Source organism: Pteropus medius, unplaced genomic scaffold (genome assembly GCF_902729225.1).
Source record: "Pteropus medius unplaced genomic scaffold, Ma_sr-lr_union100, whole genome shotgun sequence".
In the NCBI taxonomy this organism is placed as follows: domain Eukaryota; kingdom Metazoa; phylum Chordata; class Mammalia; order Chiroptera; family Pteropodidae; genus Pteropus; species Pteropus medius.
The window spans coordinates 22,452,812-22,474,183 of record NW_024354875.1 but is presented as its reverse complement, the minus strand read 5'-3'; the positions used below and the strand labels follow the sequence as shown (position 1 = coordinate 22,474,183).

Below are 21,372 nucleotides of genomic sequence, written 5' to 3'. Positions count from 1 at the left end.
GGAGCTCTTTCTTTTAAGAGTTTTCAAAGTCATACACACATCCTTCTGCCATGGCTTGTTGAGGCTGGCCCTGCATAAACACATGAACAAACAGGACACCAGTGGCTCTCAAACCTGGCTACCCATTCAAAAATCATTTTAAACATATACAGAATCTTGAGCCCCACTGCCGGCGAGTGACTCAGTAGGTCTGATGGGAACTGGAGTCACAAGTGGCTCTGGTGACCCAGCCAGGTTTAGGAATCACTGCACTAGACAACTAGAGCTGGTTCTTATAAAGCCCCGGTGAACATCAAATCACATAGTCACGACACGTTTGAGTGCACACACATCTCTATGCAGAAGTTTGGTACGGGATCCTTGCATTCAGGCCTCACACTGCTCAGTGTTGTCTCTCCCTCTCCTTCCCCTCCACTCTTCTAGTGAACATATGCCCTCCCATTCTATTTACAGCAACTGACCCACAGCACTCCACTAAGGCCAGGCTTATCACCACAGCTCTCTCCTCCATCTGCTCCAGATTGAATGGCCAGGGTCATGTCTGCCACACAGACCAGGGAATGAACAAAACAAAAATATCCAAGACACTACCGTTTACTAAAGCCTGAAGAAGTGGGTCATGGGGTGGAAAAGCAAAGAAGCCAGAAGGGTACAGAAATTACCATAAATTATAAGAGCAAACATTTACAAAATGCTTATTATATGTAGTCCAAGCACTGTTCTAAGCACTTTAAGTCAATGCATCTTCAGGACAACCCATAATCTTAGAAGGCAGATATTGTTAGCATCCCCATTTTACAGATGCAAAATGGAAACAGTGAGGTTAAGCAACTTGACCTGGGAATTAAACTTGAGCAACCTGGTGGCTATACTGCCCTGAACATAGGCTTTGGAGACAGAGACACAAACTGGATTCAAATCCCAGTTCTGCCATTTAGTATCTGTGTGACTAGTCTTAAGCTAGCTCTTAACCTCCACTAATAAGCTATTGACTGTGTGAGGTTAAAACTGTTTATTAGCATTTAACACACTATCTGATGCACAATAAACATTCAAAGGGCAACTTTTACTAGTACTGCCATATTTTCTCTCATGGATTCACTTCCTGGCAAACAGTGGTTTCATATCCTAATTTCTTTAATATCTCAAGGAAGAAAAAAAGTATCTCATCCCTCCCTCACAACATCTGAGTATCAAAAACTCTTGATAGAAATGTAAAAATCTGTATATTTTATTTCCTTGCTTAATGGGCATTTACCAAAACAAAGATTACCATGTGGTAAAAACAAATTTCCCATTGTCAACATTATCATGCCTAAAGTTAAAAAAAGACAAAAAAGAAACCCTTATTTGACCCGCTATGATTCCTATATGACACAGATAAGAGATTATTACCTTTATTTTATAGGCAAGAAAACTGAGGTTCAGAAAAATGAAACAACTTGTTCAAAGAGAACGAGTATGTATGTTCAAACTGGAACTCTAAGTTTTCTGAAGCCAAACCAACAGAATGCTTCTTCATCTGTAAGATGCTGCTTCCATAAATCAGAAGGGATTTGAAGTACTTTTTGGCAAGTCCAATAACCATGGTAACAATTTAATGGATGGAGGGGGGAAAACTCCAGAACCTCTAATCTTCAGCATTTTAGAGCTAAGGATATAGCTCCAAGACGTTTAATCAGATTAGCAGCATCAAAACTCTCACACGAAGCAGGGGAAAAAAGCTGACCTCCCTGAAATAATGATTTGTAACCTCAAGCAGTTTTCAGCATGAAACTTAAAGAATTAAAACAAAATCCTTCACTTAATCCTATCAAAAATGAAGGATGACTTAGATAAATCTTTTTAGGTTTTATAAGTCAAAGTTAAACATGACATCCTTGATTTGATTAGAATTCTAGCTAGTCAACGATCAGTGCTTAACCTTACCAAAATAACTAAAACGGCTATGGAACCCAATAGAATAACTGGTTAAATGAACAGGCAGAATAGAAAAATTTAAATCTTTACTTTTGACAAAAAACTTAAAAAACATACACTAGCTACCAAGCATGGGTTTAAACTCTTTATAAATATTAACTCATTTGATCCTCATGAGTGACCTACGAGGCAAAGAAAGGTTAAGTAATTTGCTCAAGTTGACAGAGCTGGTAAACTGTGGCGCTAGGATACAAATCCAGGTAGTATGGTGTCAAATGGCCAATAAACATAAAAATGTGTTTTAATTCATTCCAAACAAAATTTGCCTAATTACAACGAGATACAATTTTTCCCTATCAGACTGGCAAAGATGAACTAGTTTCATTATAACCTGTGTCGGTAAGCATGTGACTAAACAAGCATCTTCACATACTGAAGGTGAACTTATCCATTTAATGCTACTTTTTTGAAGGGCAATTTGATAAAATCTAGGAATATTATGTAAATGAACAAACTTGTTAACCAACAGTTTTTCTTACAACTATTCTTATGAAAGCACAGGCAGGTATGCACAAGGAGATTCACTCTAGTATTAACTGTAATGATGACAAAGATGAAATAAATTACAGGATATTTGTCCATTGTAACACTGAGAAACTTTTTAAAAACCTATATATTAGTATGTGCTAACATGAGAAAATGTCTAAAAATGTATTCAATCAACAAAGTAATTTACAAAATAAAGCACATTGTAAAAACCATGTGGGTTTTAAGGACATATACATGTATACATGTGTGTGCATGTGCACAAATATGAATAGAAAATATATAGAAAGATCAAATAAGAAACTGTTAACATTAATTGCCTTGGAGAGTGAAAAGGAAAGCAGAGAAGTTGGGAGGGTATCTTTAATTTTAATATCATTATGTAGCTCTTTTTAATAACTGTATATTATATAAACTATTACATTTATTGCGTTTGAGTGGCTTTACAAAAAAAAACAGGATGGATTTATAATAGTCTCAAGGACACAAAACAGAAACAGACTTTAAGATACAGAAAAAGAGATTACAATGACTGAGTCTAGATTAAGACCACATAAGAATTTCAGAAATAATCCTAGTGAAGAAAAAAGAAAATACTTCTAGAGAAAAAAAAAAATCAAAATAAATATCCCTGGAGAGAGAAATTATATACGTAAAGGAAATCTACTGTCTATTTCAGGGATGTTTTCCTTTATATTTACTCAGTGCTAGAGATAAATAATAATAATAATAATAATAATAAAATAATAATAAGGGAGCCAGCCAGAGACATGGTAGAAACTGAATTAGTTTGGAATCAAAAACTGCACTTTGATCCCATCATTACTTTAGCTATATGACCTTAGGCAGTTGTTCAATGCTTCTTTTCCAAATATTCCTCAAAAATGATGACACTGAACTCAGTTTCTAAGATCCTTCTAGATCTAAAGCCTTTTGTTTCAACAATTTAACTTAGTTTGAAAAAGAATCCCTCTACATAATAATCTAAGAATATGAGCCATGGAGAGAAAAAAAATTTTTTTTACACTTAAAAATACAGTAGTTAGGGAGATGCTTAACTATCTGGAACTATTGCTGCCTGCTGTTAGGAACTCACCAGGAGTCAGGCTTCTGGCATATCCAGGTAACAGAAAGCACTTAGACTTTTTGACTGTGCATAGAGACAGGATGCTATCAAGTACTGTGGAAAACCAGATGACTCATTCAAGTTGGTTTTATGCTTTTACTTGGTTTCTCTATAAATAAACTTCTTAAATATAAGCCAAGCACACTAGCAGATCTCTAGCCTCAGCACAAACATGAAATTTTAACAATTCAAGACACACTTCGACCCACAGAACACAAACAATTTCACTATTAACAACTTCAATGAAAATTCCCCCATGAGTGGCTTTATAAGGAAATCTCACTACACACCAGGGGTACACTAGAAAAAGGGAAGAATCAGACTGAAGAGACTCGAACATTTCCAGCAGAAAAAAAATGTACAAGGACATAAAAAGATAATCATTGAAGAGAAAATATAAATGAGTACTAAATATTAAAAGAGGCCTATCAATCTCAAAGAAGTGCAAATTAAAAATACACATTTCAACCTATAAAATTGGCAAAGATTATTATAATCCAAAAATACCCAGTACTAGCAAGAGTCATGCAAGCAGGCAAGCTCACACGCTGCTTACACAGGTGGCGACCAACACGATCCTTCTGGAAAACAATTTGGCAAGAAGTACCATGAGTTACTGAAAAGTTCATTTCCTTTCACCATTAATTCCTTGCCTAGAAACATTCTATTGAAATAATCAGACATTTGTAGAAAGGTATTTTCCAGGTTTTAAAAAATGAGAAAAACATGGAAACAATTATAATGCACCCAAACAAAATTGTATATTGGTACAATAAAGTATTAGGCATTTTTCAAAGAATAACGCCATTAAAAAAGATGAATCGAAAGACAAAGAATATCACAAGATTTTTTTCCTTCCCCGCTTCCACCCAGGGTTTTTTCTTTATTTCTATCGGTATTTTCCAAATTTTCTACAATGAGCACATACTATATTAGACATTGATTCAAAGACATTTATTCTCACTTTAACTTTTCCAAAGCCAAATTGTATATAATAGTTGATGGCATCTTAAAATCGCTATCAGCCAGGCAGCGGCTGCAATGAGGCGGTGACTGTGCAAAGCTGGGTTATTACATCTAGTGGAGTGAATAGACAATTGTAACCCCTTATAGGTTTCAGTCAACAAACTACTTAAGGTCTATTGTAGAAAGAATAAGAACCGTAGATTGTATCTTCCATTACTGCCTTCCATTAAAACCTCCTTTTGAGATCATGAAAGGATCATCAAACTTGCAGGATATATATCTGCAGCTTAGAAGAAAGTCTCAAGAAAACAGAAGGACTCAAAAATGCGGCAGCATCAGTGCTATTAATGGCAGAGAAGATGATGTGGGGTGGGGGGTAATGAATATGACAACTAGGTAATAAAAAATGATTTAGAAGAATGAGGCTCTGAGTATATATTTGAAATATCAACAAACTTATGTTTTCCTTCTATTTTATGAAAAAGATTGATACATAATAACTAAAAATGGAAAAAGTATAACAAACTTTAATAAAGTATTATATCAGTTTAATTAACAGTAGTTCTTTCTTCCTTAGTAGTACATAAAATGGTATGTTTTATAATCAGTGAAATAAGGTATCACATTTATGAACAGAACAATAAAGACAAGTGCTATGGGCTGAATTGTGGCCCCTCAAAATTCCTATGTTGAAGCCCTAACCCTCAATGTGATGGTGGGGCCCTCACTATGGGATTAGTGTCCTTATAAGAAACACCAAGAGCATGCTGTCTGTCTCCCTTGTCATGTGAGTACACAGGGAGAAGGAAGCTGTCTGCAGGCCAGGAAGAACCTTCATGAGAACCCGACCATGCTGACGCTCTGATATCAAACTTCCAGCCTCCAGAAAAGGACTGTGAGAAAATAAATTTCTGTTGTTTAAGCCACTTAGTCTATGGTATTTTGTTATAGCAGCATGAACTAAGACAAAATGTACCATCAAAAATCAAAATATTTTTAATATCTGGTACTTGAAAATAATTTTCTACATAATTCTAAAGTTATCTTGAAAATTTGCTTAGGGATGGAATGGGAACGAACCCTTACAAAAAATATAAGGCATTAACATATAAACTTTTCCACTTTGAGAGGTGGAATAAAGGTATAATCAGCACGTCAGCAGCGTGCAGGTGGCTTTCTTCCATTCTTAACATGGAGTTTGCATCTAGCTCTTAGCCTCTGCTACCAGTCAGTTCCATCATCTATAAAATCTCTGCACAAGTGCCCAAACCATTACAGCCACCTATGTGCACGTCCCATTTCAGAGACATCATCATTCCTCAGTAATCTGTGCTCTGGGACAGTCTCAGGGCACAAAGAATCATGTACCAAATCTAGCAATTAGACGTCCTCAAACTCCCTTAAAAATGGGCAACTATATGACACAAAAAAACTTGAGTAAAATATTTAAAAACCGCTACTCTGTTTTATTTTTACCCCTAAGATAGTGCTGTAGTCCTCAGAACATAAGGCAAAATCTGAGTCCACACTGGTACATTTGATGGCTGATGTGTTATACTAGCCTGCCACCAAAGGGGGAATGGATAGAGAGTCAAGAGATACAGATCCTACTTTCTAACTCCATGACTTTGGATATGAAGAATTTCTGTACACCAGGACTAGGGCTATCCAACTGTTAATCCTTATGGCTATCCTGTAGGTCAACTGTACAGACAAAGTCCTCATCTCTTTTAGAAGAATAAATTTAGATTATCCTCCACGGAAAAAAGAAGTTAATCCAGGTAAAAACCTTTGTGGATCACCTCTCCTCTCAGTAACTATATTTGCCAATAGATTCTATATCAAGTTCTTTATATACCTGTAGAATAGAAATAAACCTTGGAATTCTTCTAGGAAATGGGTCACATAAAAATTCAATGGAATTTTTTTTATGAGGATTAAGAAGCTAGACATGACAAAGCTTTTTTTTTTTTTTTTTAGAAAACTAGGTCTATGCAAAAGAGGATCATTGTTTTTTGTTAAAGGAAAACAGCTTTAATTAAAGAAAAAAATTATTTGTGACAGGAAACTAGATTTCACCAAAAAATGTACTCTGACTTGTTAATTTATATTTCTCTATTAAGTTTCCTAATCCATTTACACATATGCATAAAAAATGGGATCCAAGCAAATAAGTCCTGTAAGTCAAATAAGTTGTTTGAGAATTTTGGCACATCCTTAATGATGTCTCAGATAGGCTGTGACTTGCCGAAGGTCTTACTGGACATAAGAAGTGGAAGACCCAAGATGAGCCTTGATTTCACCTTCTTCTCAGTCCAGAGCTTTCGCTAATTATGCCCCTCACAGGAAACAAGCAATTCAGGACAGACCAGCTTGGTCCATTATGTGTAGGTGTCTAACACATGATAAATGCTCAGTATTTGTTCTCGTCTCTCTTTCATCCTTTAGATTTTCCTAAAACCTGTGGGAAAGCTACAAAGAACATGGGAGACAAGGGCTTACACATATAAAAACCTTCGTTAATTAAAGATGTGTTGTAATGAAACAGCTCAGAAACTTTATAAACTGTACTTAGGAATCTATTCTTAAAGCTGCTTGCTGACTGCTGAAATCTGTTGAGCAAGGGAAAAAGCCTTTCGGTTTAACTTCACAAAGAGGAAAAAATGTAAGTACTTGATATAAGCTAAAAGGTAAAATAAATGATTTTCAGAGTATTAAACCACCATACAATAGACAAACGATTCAGAGCTTTCCCACTTTTGTTATAAGAGAAAGGGTAAAGATAGCAAAAGAGCCTTTAGTATCTAAAGTTGATGGCAAATTATGAAAAGAAACTTCTAAAACATCAATCTTCAGCCTGAGATCAATCCTGCATTCTCTTCAACAGAAAAGAATGAGAAGTTTTAGAACAGTTTTGTTTGTTATTTAAGGTACCAAATAGTTTTCTCGAGAAAACAAACCTGTCCTGAATATCTAGCAAAAGCCAGATGTCAAGTGAGACAATTTTGCAAAGAGGTTCTCTGAACTCAACAACATCCTGTAAGGTAGTTTACCTACATTAAGAAATTTGTCTAAGTTCCAATAAATTGGAAGGCGATCGTTCTGGGATTTGAATCCAAATCTTCTACAATTCTAAAGGCTGTGCTTTTTCTAGACTTTGTGACATGTACAAGGGACAACAAAGAGAAAAACTGATGAAGGGACCAATCAAATCAGAAGGAACAGCATCACTGCTCCTACTAAACCCCAGCCTGGTTTCATTCTATGTTTAAATCATGTTCTAATATTTTACAGAATTTGTTTAAATGTCCTGGTAAAGAGAAATACAATACCTTTAGTCTGAATTACTTCTGCTTGTTCTGTTGCTTGGGAAACATTTTTGGGGTCAGTTAACAACATACCAAATATCTAGAGCTCTGCAAGACAGTCACTGTACTAAATTCCTAAATAGTCCACAACCATAGAAAGTGGGCAACGCAGTACCGAATAATCAAAAGCAGCTTCACATTTTCCAGATAAAACAAAGCATCATTTGTATTGTGGCATTTTTAGGAGGTACCACTGAAAACCAGATTGCAGACTGGAACGACTTAAAATACCACATTTAACAATCACATCAATGGCTTTTAAACTTTAGAGGCAAACAGCTTCCTTCTACTACAAAATTCAAAGTGAAGGATTAGATGCAAAGCTAACAGATTAATTCAGTACACACTCAAGCTTAGAGACTATCCGATACCTTAATTAACACCATTACAAGAGTATGTAGCCAACCAGCTGGGTTTTAACGATGAAAGGTGAAGGTCAAATTTTTTAAAAATAAATTGTTTCAAATTAAGCCATCCTACTGAAAAAAGAACACAGGTAATTAATTTGAAAGGAAAAGACTAATAAACAATTATTTTGGCATATTAAGCAACTTTTCCTTAATCAGTCTATATTTTAATTGAAGCAGTACCATAATTAAAAGTTCACTGAAGTTTGCTCTTCTGCCTCAACTTGAAGCTGCTACCACACCAATACAGAGTAACCAGGAGAGTTGGGTAGGGAAAAGGACTATGGATTCAAGCCTGGCAGTTGGCAGTAGAAGTGTCGCAACCCTCTCTTAGGAGGGCACGAGACCTTGCCTGTCCAATGCTTCCAGAACGACTCCACTATCTCCAGGGTTAAAAGAAAAAAACACTATCAGCTGTGAGCTTAAACTATATCATAGATGTCAGATAACATTGTTTCATTTCTTGGAGATCAATAGGAGAAAAAAGTACAAAACGCTAGCCAAGCCATTTACTCGCTAAATGGAAGCAGTAGCTATTATGATGAGCTGTACTAGATCTCTGTGCTTGGTTCAGTTTTGAAGTAGAGAAGACATGCTCTATATCTATTACTGAAGGAAATCCCCTGCAATGTGTTTCTTGGTAAAAGGTCAAGTCTACTTTGCCCTACAGAAGCTAAGAAGGACAAATACACACTTGTCTAACTCTCTTGCAGTTAGAACCCAGGCGTCAGCAATTGTCAATGCACTTGACCCACACGTTCAATTTTTCCTTGGCTATTCTTAAGCCTTTCCCTTCCAGATGAATTTTTAAATTAACTGGTTCCATTGTGTTAAGAAAAAAGACAGGATTCTTTGGGCAGCGAAAATGCCCTGTATGACACTATAATAATGTTACATGTTATACATTTGTCCAAAATCACAGATTGCACACCACCAAGAGTGAGCCTAATTGTAAACTATGGACTTTGGTTGATTATGATGTGTCAGTACAGGTTCATCAGTTGTAACAAACATACCCTTTGGTTGGGGATGGTGGAAATGGGGGAGGCTATGCACGTGTGGAGGCAGGGAGCATACAAAAAAATCTCTACCTTCCTTTCAATTTTGCTGTGAGCCCACAACTGCTCTAAGAAAATAAAGCATTTATTATAAAATGGGATATTTGTTCCCTATTCATTTTCTAAACAGTGTTGAATGTATATAACAGATTAATTTCCTATGTTGCTCTTATATTCCCTTTAAATTCTTATTAGGTCCAGATTTGATATCAGAATACTCTCAATCTTAGAGTGTAATAACTGTTTTATTTTCAAATTAAGTTTAATAATAACAACAAAGTTTTCTGATAATAAAGGTCACTTAAAATAAAGAGACGTGTGATAGAAGGTTGGAGACCTTTCTGGAGAGCTTCAAAATAAAGATAACACCTCATCTGCTTGTTTTAGATGAAGGTCCTAACATAAGAACAGGGAGAGAAAAAATAGATGCCCTCATCTGGCACTCCCCACATTATGGTTTAATATTGATTTTTGCTCCCTTAGGCCTAACTCAAGGTCAAGAGAAAGACAGTGCTCATTAGTACTGATGGAATGGTGGGGACAAAGTAAATTTACTTTTTCAAAACACATCTTAAAATTTTTAATATTATATTTGCCAATATGATTCTAAATCTGCTAGAAAACATTTTTTTGCTCAGCTATAAGCACTTCCTAGGTAAAAAATATATATATATAATCATAAGAGTTTTGCTATTTTAGAGGACATTCAATGGCTTTCAAGAGTTTAACATCTCACTATACATAACATTTTAAATTATATCCTTACATATAATTTGAATTTCAATACCTGTTAAAAGTTTACCTGTAGTTTAAAGTAGATACATGTACTATCTTTTAGGGACAGGAGCTGAGAAAATAACTTTTCAATACTTCTGAAAAATAGTTTTCATTTGAAGAATACTAAATTTAACTCAGTGATTATATTATCCAAATTCTCAAATAGGTTCAACATAAAAATGTAGTTCAAGATTGTCTATAAAAACAATTTACAAAGGATAGGAAAAGCTGAATTTAGTATTTTAGACATACATATTTCCTAAATTTCTATGATTGTGAGTTCAAGTACATAAAAATGAATTTTCCTTTGTGTTTGCAACAAAGGTTGGTTTTAATTGGAAACAGTAGGGCAAAGTTTTTCCATATTGCAGGAGATATTATTACCCACGTTTCAGAGCAGTCTCAGTAGATTAGCCAGCTTCAATTTACAGAGAAACTTAGCTATGATTTACTTATATAATGAGAGTTGGCACAGAGCTCGGCATATGAATGGTCAAATTCCAAGTATTTTTCCCAATCATCTTGTGACATAACTTCAAGATTTAAAATTCCATCTGCTTTGTTCCCCAACTAATACAACCAGGTTCTAGTTAAGAGGAAAAAGGCACATACCACACAGATGTTTTATGAGAAATGTTCCCACTGCTTTTTCAAGTTGCTTTGCATTAGTGAAAAGCCATAGAATGAGAATTATTATGAAGAAATGATTCAGAAAATACAATAGTTGCTCTTAAAAATCAAAAGGGAGATTAAACCCAAAATCACATGCTCTATAACTGAGAAAGTTTCAAATGCAAGCTATGTTCACGGTCTGGCCCATCTGAGAGGCAGGACACCGAAAATCTTCCATATACTGTTATTTCACATGAGTCTGTACTGGTCAAAAAGGATGGCAGGTCTGTTGTGAAAGACTCATCTCAAAGTGGGGAGTTTTGGCTTGGAGATGCTGCCCACTGGCTGGTAGCTTCGCCAGATGCTTTAGGATCTAACACTATGCTGTAAATTACAAAGGCCTCTAAAGAAGCAAAGTTCCTGGGATGAGTATTAGATGAGCCAAAACTGCAAAGAAAAAAAAAAAAAATTAACTGCTTTCAGAGAAATAAGGAGACGGATATTTTGGCCATGACCCAACAGAAGGTGAATGTCCGCCTGGATAGAATTATGTGAACTGAAAATTCTCCATAGTAACAATTCTAATTAAATATTCAAAGCTAGGAGTTGATTTTCTAAGGTTAAGAGCTAACTATGGTCTCCTGTTTCTATCATTAAAAACTAGTTTCTTCTTTTCTTTCTATCCATTTTCTCAGGCATTAATGAGAAGCTTCTAAGGAATCTTAAGAGCAAGTTTAAAACAAAGACTCTACTTTTTGCAGACTTGGTTTAAAGAGAAAATATGTTTAGGTTACATATAAAAGTTTTTAAGTCTACTTTATATTTAAGCACAGAAATTACAGATGTTGACGATATCGTCACAGAGTATTATAAGAGCTTTTGAATTAAAGAGTTAACTATAATTCAGTGATGTATTGGTAATAAAATAAGCATACTTATATTTTAATAGAAATTGAAACTGAAATGTTATTCAGTATACGATAACTCAGAAAACCAGCCATTCTCCAACCCTGGATTAACATGAGTTTACAAAGTAAAATGGCACATTTCAGAGAAATTAATCCATGCTAACAAAATTTTACTGTGCAATCCAGGTAGACAATATGTAGTTTTTCTAGCAAGAGAAAAAAGGTGTAACACTGAGCGGTCACCAAAATAAGCTTAGAGGAATTCATCACATGGAATGGATGTCACAATGACCACATATGTACCAAACTCTACAAACAGAAATGAAATCCAAGCCCAAGCAGTTCTCATGATAAAGAAAACTAAGCAGTCTGGCACTGAGTGGGGCTATATCTGTTCGGGGGAAAATCTGATACTCAGAAGATGAGGACCAGTCAGCCAGCTGTTGGTCAAACATATAAAACGTAACTGCATGTGGGAAAAGGGAAAGGGCTTCCTAGAAACCAAATTCCTGGACACACCTGCTATCCCTCAAAGTCTCTAACTCGAACTCTCAATTCAAATGCCCTGTTAAAATTACGAACCTTACACGTCATCTAGGGAAGGATTCAGATCAGAGCCCACACTCAACTTGCAAAGTCACTTTTCAAAAGGAAGTTCAGAAATATGTTTAGTTCCAGTATATGCTGTTCGTTCTAACCCACGTCACTTCTCTGACTGGCTCCCGAGAACCCAAATGGGGTCTCAATGCCCCCCGCCCCCACCCTCTCCCCCTGCCACCCCACTCCGTGCTCCATCCGCCCAATTTGTTATCGTGCACATACCTGTTTCCTTCTTGCTTCCCTTTCCTCCCTCCCGGCTCTTCTTCAGCACGGCCTTTAACATTTTCAACGTTCCTTTGCTTCTAAAGAGAAAAGGAAGGGAGGGAAGAGGAATTAATGGTTGCAAGTTAGACTATAACCTGCTTATTGACAAAAGAGGTAACTTACGTTTAAACAAATAGATCGCTGAGGATAATGTAAAGATGCCTTCAGTTTTACATTAATTTTTTATGAATAAAGATGGGAAACCAAATGCTAAAGACACAAGGAATGTTCCGTAACTTTTAATGAAGTGATCAGAACTGCATTGTCTTGCTATAATTTAAAAACAAAAAAACCCCACAACACCACAACAGTGAATTCTCAGCATTCCACATCTAATTAAGGTTAGGAGGGTAAACCTGGGCACGTTATTGTAAGGTGTCTGGCATAGGAATGTGGGTCCTCCCAGCCCAGTTCGTCAAAAGACAACATTAAAACAATCAAAAAGATAATGGTTAAGAAAGAACCTACATAGTTTTAAAGACTTGTTTTACAGGTGCTACTGATTATATAACCACAAGGAAAACATTTTGGAAGGTTATCACAATAAAACATAACACAAGCATTTGCAAAATAAATATAGTGGGAACACATTTTAGCCCTGATGTCAAGGGATATGATCAAACAGCACAAACTACAATGGGTCTTTACGTTTAGTTATGACTCTTGAGGGGTGGGGAGGAAAGTAGAACAGGCCTGCGGCATTACAGCTGAATCCTTGCAATAAACGAGCTGTATTTTTAAGTGGGGTTGTACTGAGCATGTAAAAACAACACAATGGCCCAGGCCTAAGATGAAACATGAAACCATCCCCACAGCAAGTGACAGACAAAAGGACCATTATTTCATCATCCTAGCAGTCTTCTTTAGCTCTCGTTTCCCTCCACTAACTGAGATGAGATGGCTGGACAACTCCAAGCAGTAAAAAATCTGAGTGAGTTGTGTTACCCATCACAATGTCCCTAATGCACTAAGGAGGGGAAGGCAGAAAGCAAGCAGGTTGCTTCTGAAATAAAGAACGAAGGAAGAGAGAGGAGAGAGGGGAAGGGAGGAAGAAACTCCTACATAGGGCAGGGCTCCCAAACCTGCCTAGTTTTCCCCAATGCCGAAAATGGCCTCCCTCCAACACCCCACCAACTTCTCAAGCCCAAAGTGAAGCACAGGTTTTGTGGGGGCAACTGAGAGGCAACAAGATTCCCAACAAGCTGCCATTCAGAATCTCACAATGTAAGCACACAGGGTAACCTTTCTTATCATTGGGTCCAGGCCCGTATTTATTTTTCCAAGCTCTTTGTTTTCTTGATGAAGAAACAGAGATCCTGGGAGGCTGACTTGCCCAGGGGTCATGCAGCTAATTAAAGCAGGGCCAAAATCCAAATCTGCAGACTCCCAGAGAGGGCCCTCCTCCTTCCTGGCCCGTCCCTCTTCTCAGAGCAATGAAAGCTTCGGGCAACAGCCATCAAAAAAAAAACAATTCAACAAATAAACCTGAGAAATACCAGGAGGATAGCATCTTAAGCAGAATTTAGAGAAAGCTATAGTGATGTTTATGAGGGTTAAATTATCTTACCAACAAGTCTTTACACACAAAAGGGGCATGGCTTTAGAGCCTGACGCTTTTTACAAACGCTACTTGAATGAACCCTGGTGAAAAGACTTAGGTTTCACCTACAGGGCAAACCCTGAATCTGGAAGCGGGCCACAATGAGCTTCCATAAGGGAACTGTGGAAACACAAATTTCTCCTGACGGTCATGCTTAAAGAAAAAATGCAAAATGTCGTGGCGTAAAGAATGGTAGGCAAAATGAATGAATGAATGAATGAATGAATGAATGAATGCTTAGTAAGCACATTTTCTTTATTCTCCAAATAATCGCTCTACTTTCATTTAGCAAAGACTACACACTTTAAAAATAAAAAAATATTAATGGAGCCATGCCAACAGAGCACATCCAAAGTCCCTTTTGAACTCTTCAGATGAATCCTGATTAATCGTCCTAGTCAGCACAATCCACAGTCCATCTACTGTGCCACTTGAAATATCCGTCCCACAGGGCAAGGACTAAGGAGTCACTAACTTGGGCATCTCATCCCAGGCAACTCGGATGCCTATTCGGAGGAGCTCAGCTGTTTTCAGGATAATCACATCTTCCACATCAGTGGTCTGAAGAAAAGTGAAAGAGGCTATCAGATATCTGCTGTAATTTTTTCAGTTCCTGCTTTCCTCTATAAATAGTGAGTCAAAGGAAAGAGCTTAAATTTATATTCTATAAAGCTATTCAAACTGTGTCCTGGAAAACTGATTATACCTGGGTGCAAAAGTAAGGAATCTCCTTCTTCCTCCCTCCTCCTCCCGCCCCTCCCTTCCATCCTTCCTTCCTTTCCTCCCTTTCTGCCATACACACACACAAGGGAGAAAAATAAGAACGCTCCCAGTGAGTTAAATTCTGATCAGACTGGAGATATGCAAAGTCACCAGGAGTCTCAATTTTCCATGACCCAAAAGATATAACTGGAACTTGATTTTCATCAATGGTCCTCAAGACTATGCCCATCTGAAGGAAGGTGGGGTTGTCAGAAAGGGCGACTATATTATTAAATATTAACGAGGGACCAACATTGACAGTATAGTGCAAAAAGAATTATAACGCACGCCTGACAGTATCTATGTACTTATAAACACACATATCACATCCAGTTCTGGAAATAGACCCATCAGGCTTTTGGAGCCCAGTGCTATATGTATATAATTGGCATCAGAGAACTACTTTCCCTTGTTCTGATTCTGTTCCCACTGAGAAGCACCCTATAATTTGTCTCCTTCTTTTGCCTAACAACAGTGGGGAGAGTGTGTGCTAGTCAACCCAATGCAACTGTCTGGCTTGTTGACAGATATGATTCTGGGAATACATAAACGGATGTTCTGGCTTTAAATAAAAGCTCTCGTGAGCTTTGATAAAGGGAGTCCCTTGGCCAAGTACCATCCATTTAAAAGATGGAGAATAGCAAGTTTGAGCCCAATTTTAGCACCTAAAGGAAGATAGTGGTAAATTCTTGAATGTAAAAAATGCCACCATGAAGCAGTCTTGTGAGGGCAGCCAGCAGGCTCTGTCTGAATGACACCTTCTGCACCAGCACGCACACATCCCTTCCCACAGCAACTTCAACTACTGTCATTTTTCCCCTGAAAAGGGTAAATACTCTCCTGCCACAGAAGTGAGTCAAACAGAAATGATGCAAACCAGCCTTCCAGAAACAATAATTCAGACCCAAATGTTTAAATGACAAGCCCAACACACCTAAAAAGAATTGCCAGAAGCTATCAACTTGCTACTAGAGGACCATACATGTGGTAAGGAAGTACTTATAGACAAGCATTATAGGGTAAAACATAATATTGTCCTTTTTCACTTTAAATATATTATAGACCAAAATGTATAGGTATAACTAAAATACTTCCTTCTAACCCCCCAGAAGTTAAATCAACTATAAAGATTACTTTCACTTCTTGGATTTTTCCTTTAATACATAAAGTCTTTGGAGATAGGCACAATGTCCCCACGTCATGTGTTAGAAGTCTATGGAGTGATTACAATGGTATACGAAATATAACAAAAAATAAAATACCTCTATTTCTGCCCCATAAAACCTAAGCCTTTACAACAGCAAGCAGTATAAGTAGATGGATTTGAATACTTAAAAGTATTCGGCTGTCATTTCTTTAAATTATATACTTTTAAAGAAAAGAAGACAGACCAGCCGTCTAGTTACAAAACCTGAAATGAACAAATGGGAGAAATTTCTTATAATGCTCATTTAAAAGAAAATAAAATATGAGTATGTGACATTACCCTTTTAACAACAATGATTTTAAGTCATCTACATTTCCTTATTGTTCTACTATCATTCAACATCTAAGTTACCTAAACGTCATTGAGTCTTCCTTCTAACCCCCCAGAAGTTACATCAACTATAAAGATTACTTTCACTTCTTGGATTTTTCCTTTAATACATAAAGTCTTTGGGGATAGGCACAATGTCCCCACGTCATGTGTTAGAAGTCTATGGAGTGATTACAATGGTATATGAAATATAACAAAAATTGCCCTAGATAAAACAGATGATTTCAAAACAAGATAAAATCTATTTCAGCTGGCAATCACAATGGCAGTATTGCAACCATGACCACTTTGTCTGAAATCACAGAATGATAATAGCATGAAAATTTTCCTCTACTGGAATTACCATACTACCTGTTTTTACAATTTTAAGTCAAATCTGTGAGCTGAGGGCCGGGACCATGTTTATTCTTTACAAGCTAAAAACAGAAGCTAGAATACAAGCTTTGTGCCTACTCTGCTCTCAATATTTGATAATAGACTTAACTAGGCTGCAGTGAACACAGATGAGAGATTTCCTCCAAATCAGCAATTAACCAACATTTATAGCAGTTTATAAGTTACAAAGAACATTCCTGTACTTATTCGCAAGGAATGGAAGAAAACTCAGTTAAAACCATGTGACATCAGGCAATAAACTAACTACCAAAGGAAAATGCTGCATTTCATAATATCCCTTCATGTCCACACCTGAATTAACTTTAACATCTTAATGAAAATCTTATTATCCAGTTATCCTAATAAACCAAACACATGCTTTGAACACACTTGTACACACTTCGTTTGATAGAACTTCTCCCATCAAACTATCCATAAGACCTCAAAGCAAAACTGTTTCTGAAGAGGCCTCTTTTCTCAAAATAAATATAAACAGAGTAGCAATATTGAGAAGTGAAAACACTGGAAACTGTGGTGGACATCATTTTTATGAAATATATATTTTTTGAGAGACATCGAAAACATCCTCAATTTTAGGGGCTCAAAAATTTTTTCTCAACCTTGTAAGGTAGAATACATCTAAATAATTGCCTTGTCTTCTGTAGGACTACATTTAAACTTTTCTTTGCATTAGCAACTTTTAGTGTTTATCAAAAGAAAGGAAATGTGTGGTGGCAGTGGGGATTTTGAAGCAGTCTACAAGATAAATAATAAAGAATAGAGCAAATAAGAGAAAACAAAGCTGAACAGAAATCTCATAAGGAAACAAAGAGGTCTGGAGAGGAGGCAAGGCTGTTGGCTAGAAATTCACGGGAAACTGTATTATAGAAGCTTCCCGAAAGCAAGAGCTATAGCTCAACATTCTTTTAAAGATCCCGTGAGGATGGGGAAAACCAACCTTTGATGAATACTTGAAATTCCAGGAGGGCACTCTCACATTCTTTTTTTTTTTTTTTCTGTAGTAGAAAAGCCTAGGAATCAAGAGACCTTGTTTTATAGCCCTGGTCCTAACATTATGACTTGGAACCAGTCACTAAACTTTTCTGGGATTTAGATGCTTTGTTCAGAAAAGCTGGGGGAGAGGAGAGTGAACTACTGATCAAGCAACCAGAAAGCAATAATAAGAAAAGACTCGGCCTTTGGTTTTCCTTAACTTGCATAGCTGGGAAATATGGCATCATTAGCCTATAATTTATTCCTTAAGACAGCAGTCCCCAACCTTTTTAGCACCAGGAACCACTGCTCCTATGAGGAGCTGAGGTGGTGATGCTAGCGCTGGGGAGCACCTGCAAATACAGATGAAGTTTCACTCACCAGCCACTCACCTCCTGCTGTTCAGCCTGGTTTCTAACAGGCCACAGACAGGTACCAGTCTGGGGGAGGGGGGTGGTTAGGGACCCCTGCCCTAAGACACATAGGCCCAACCCTTTGGTCTTCTTTACTCAAACACATCTACAAATTGTACTTCTAAGTCCACTGTTCTTTACAGTTAGATTTGTCTAAGGCAAAAAGACTTCAGATTTGAGTTATTAAAAGCATAGTAAATTTAGTCACGAGTAATGCGAATTTAATAGCATCTGGGCATGAAGTCTGAATTCAAATGTTTAAGTTCTGATGTACAAAATTAGATGGAAATTTCCTGTTAGATTAAAACCACTGCAATGTATTTTTAAAATATTCTGTACTAAGATTTACAAATTGTTTCAGGTAAAGTGTCTTTTAAAAAATCTGACTCTCACGAAGCTGGTATTTCAAGTTGCTAGAAAATAACTATATCCAAGTTTGTTTAGAGAAGTTCTCATTTTGATAACTACTTGGCTAAAAGGACATTCCACTTTTGGAGGAAAATACAAAGAAGCTACTTCCTTCTGGCTACAAGAGCCATTTTTTGTATATTGTGAAGGGATTTGTAAGTCCAAATTTTAACACAACCCTCTCCATAAAGCCTCCCCAACCAATGGTAATCAAAAGGTTTCTTTAACTCCACATCCCACTTTGTACTGATATATGGTTACCAATCAAAATTACAGTGAAAAATGTTAAACTCTACAAATCCCCAAAACATCTAGCAATGTACCTTATAAAGTACAACAAACATTAAAGAAATCTCTTTAAATGAATGAGTAGCAGGGTTGTTATGGAAGGGAAATCAAAATCAATGGCAATTCTCTTCTACAATGGCTTTGGACTAGTAATTTAAGAATTCTTCTGGTATCATGTACTGATTTCCAAGTTTAGGCTCAAAATTGTGGCTTTTACATGATGAACAGCACAGAGAATCAAGGCTAGACAGAAAAAAGGGTGAGGCCTTTAGAGGTATGATGGCCAGAGAGAACAGGAATGGTATCTCAAAGAGATTAAAGAGCAAACAGTCAGACTAAATGAATGAAAAAGTTAAAAATGAGTCTGGTCCTTTTAAATGAACTTTAAAGTTTTGAATATGGAATACTACCAATGATAAAACCCACACAATGACTAAGCATAATCTGGAAAAGTAGAATGTCCTCAAGTGAGGGTTATTGGAAGCAAGAGGTCAAGGAACCTGATTCTTGGTTGGGGAAGAGTCATTCGGATGCTACTACAGGAAGCAGGATTTGGAATATTAATCATTATTCTAATAACTAGTATTTACTAAGTGTTTACAATCATGTCAGATAAGATGAAGAGTTTAACATACATATATAATCTTATTTTATCTTCAAAAAAAAAAATCTGAGATGGTTTACTGTTTCCTTTTTATAGATAAGAAGGCAGAGACTTAGGTTAACAAATTTCCTAAGGTTATACAATTAGTAAAGGTAGAGCTGGGACTTGAACCCAGGGCTGAGCTGAAAGCTCATGCACTGAGCAGCCACCTCTAAACTCCTCAATGAACCTGGAATTGCCAGGGGGCGGAGGGACAGGGGCGGAGGGAGGTGACCAGGACAGCACAGAATACAAGCTGCAAAGACAAGGTGGCTTTTGCATGGGTGTGACAGTGTAGTGGTTATGAACTCAGCCAAGGAGAGCTGGGAGAAATCCATCACCAACTCTAGGCCCCAGAGCCTGTAAGGCCAAAAGTTCACAGAGAACCATCTGGGTTTTGAAGATGAACCAGTCTCTGAATGTGGTCCCATCCTCTCTCACATAGTTGTGTGGAGGACGTGACCAGGGCCACAGAATGCTCCCCAGTTTTAAGGTTTACATCAACAGGAGACCCAACTCCCAAACCTCATTATGGTGGCGGCTCCATAATAATTGCACTCTGATTATATTTTTTCCCTTCTCCTTCCTGTTAGGTTTTCCACTTGGACGATACAATAGAGCTAAGACCTCCAACTTACACTGACCACCTTCTTGACGTGTAATAATTAGAACTCCCTGAATAAAGGGAGGAGGTATGATGTAAACAAAATGACTTTGGGCAAGTGATTTTGCCTTTCATGACTCCTCTAATAGGAATACTGCTCCTTTTTCTGCTCGACTAAAAAATTTTTAGGTCTTTTACCCCTGTAGGTGCTATAATTTTAAGAAGGAAACTACCCCTCCCCCCGCCCCCGCATAAGACAACTACTCACAATAGCAGACAAAGCATCACTACGGTTGGAAAAAAAGCCCTTTGGAGGGGTCTACGTTATGGGTGACAGGCCTTCAGTCTGAACAGAGAAGAGACCTTGAAGACATATCAGAAAGCCCATTTTTCAAAAAGTGTTAAAAGGCACTCAATCAATCAATGCTAGCTGAATGAAGTCTAGTATTATAAATCTAAAGAAATTAAATTTTTTAAATTGCACTGCATCTGGCCTCAAAGTGAAAAAGGTCAGACAACTTCAAAGATGCCCGGTGAAAGGCAGCTATTCATTACAGAAAGATCTCTTGCTTATGCAGCTGACAGATGCATCTTTCACTTAAAGTCTCAGAATATAAGACATCAAAACCTCTCCTCCACTTCTGTCAGTGACTTGCTATGATGCCCTGAACAAGGTTATCACTTCCCCAGGCCCTAATTTCAGTAGGACGAGAGTTCTCAATATCTATATAGTTTTATTTTTGGTTTTGTAAAACTCGCCCAGATTCTAATGTGCAGCAACAACACTTGATTTACCAGTAACTATATTACAGGCCCGGCTCTAAGCACTTACCATATAGTCATTTAATCTTCATATCCACCTTCTACCGTAGGTACTATAAATATTTCCATTCTACAAATGCACCGAGAGGCTAGTCACATGCCCAAGGTCACAGCACATAGGAGCAGAGCTGGAGTACCAATCCAGGCAGTCTGGCTCCAGAGTCTGACCCATGCAATCTCTATCCCATGCTTCTTTTTTGAATAAAATTGAGAGACTAGCTGCCAGGGGCCTGGTGAGATGGTCATACACAGACAAAACTGCCAAGTAGGGGGAAAAAAATCATCTATGACACCATCCTTAGAAAGAGAATTTACCTCTATTGAGAGACAACTACTATCTACTCCCTCAATTTATTGGAGTTATTTCAAACTACA

General features: G+C 37.2%; 1 protein-coding gene across 11 annotated transcripts in view; it reads right to left on the bottom strand.

The window, feature by feature from the left end:
* Positions 1-21,372, bottom strand: part of TANC1 (tetratricopeptide repeat, ankyrin repeat and coiled-coil containing 1) — a 214,357-nt gene that overhangs the window by 131,809 nt on the left and 61,176 nt on the right. For all 11 annotated transcript variants that reach the window (XM_039855457.1, XM_039855455.1, XM_039855459.1 and 8 more), the window contains one exon: positions 12,511-12,590. In XM_039855457.1, the coding sequence (XP_039711391.1) occupies positions 12,511-12,571 (61 nt within the window). In that variant the 5' untranslated portion in view covers positions 12,572-12,590. The remainder of the gene's footprint in view (positions 1-12,510; positions 12,591-21,372) is intronic.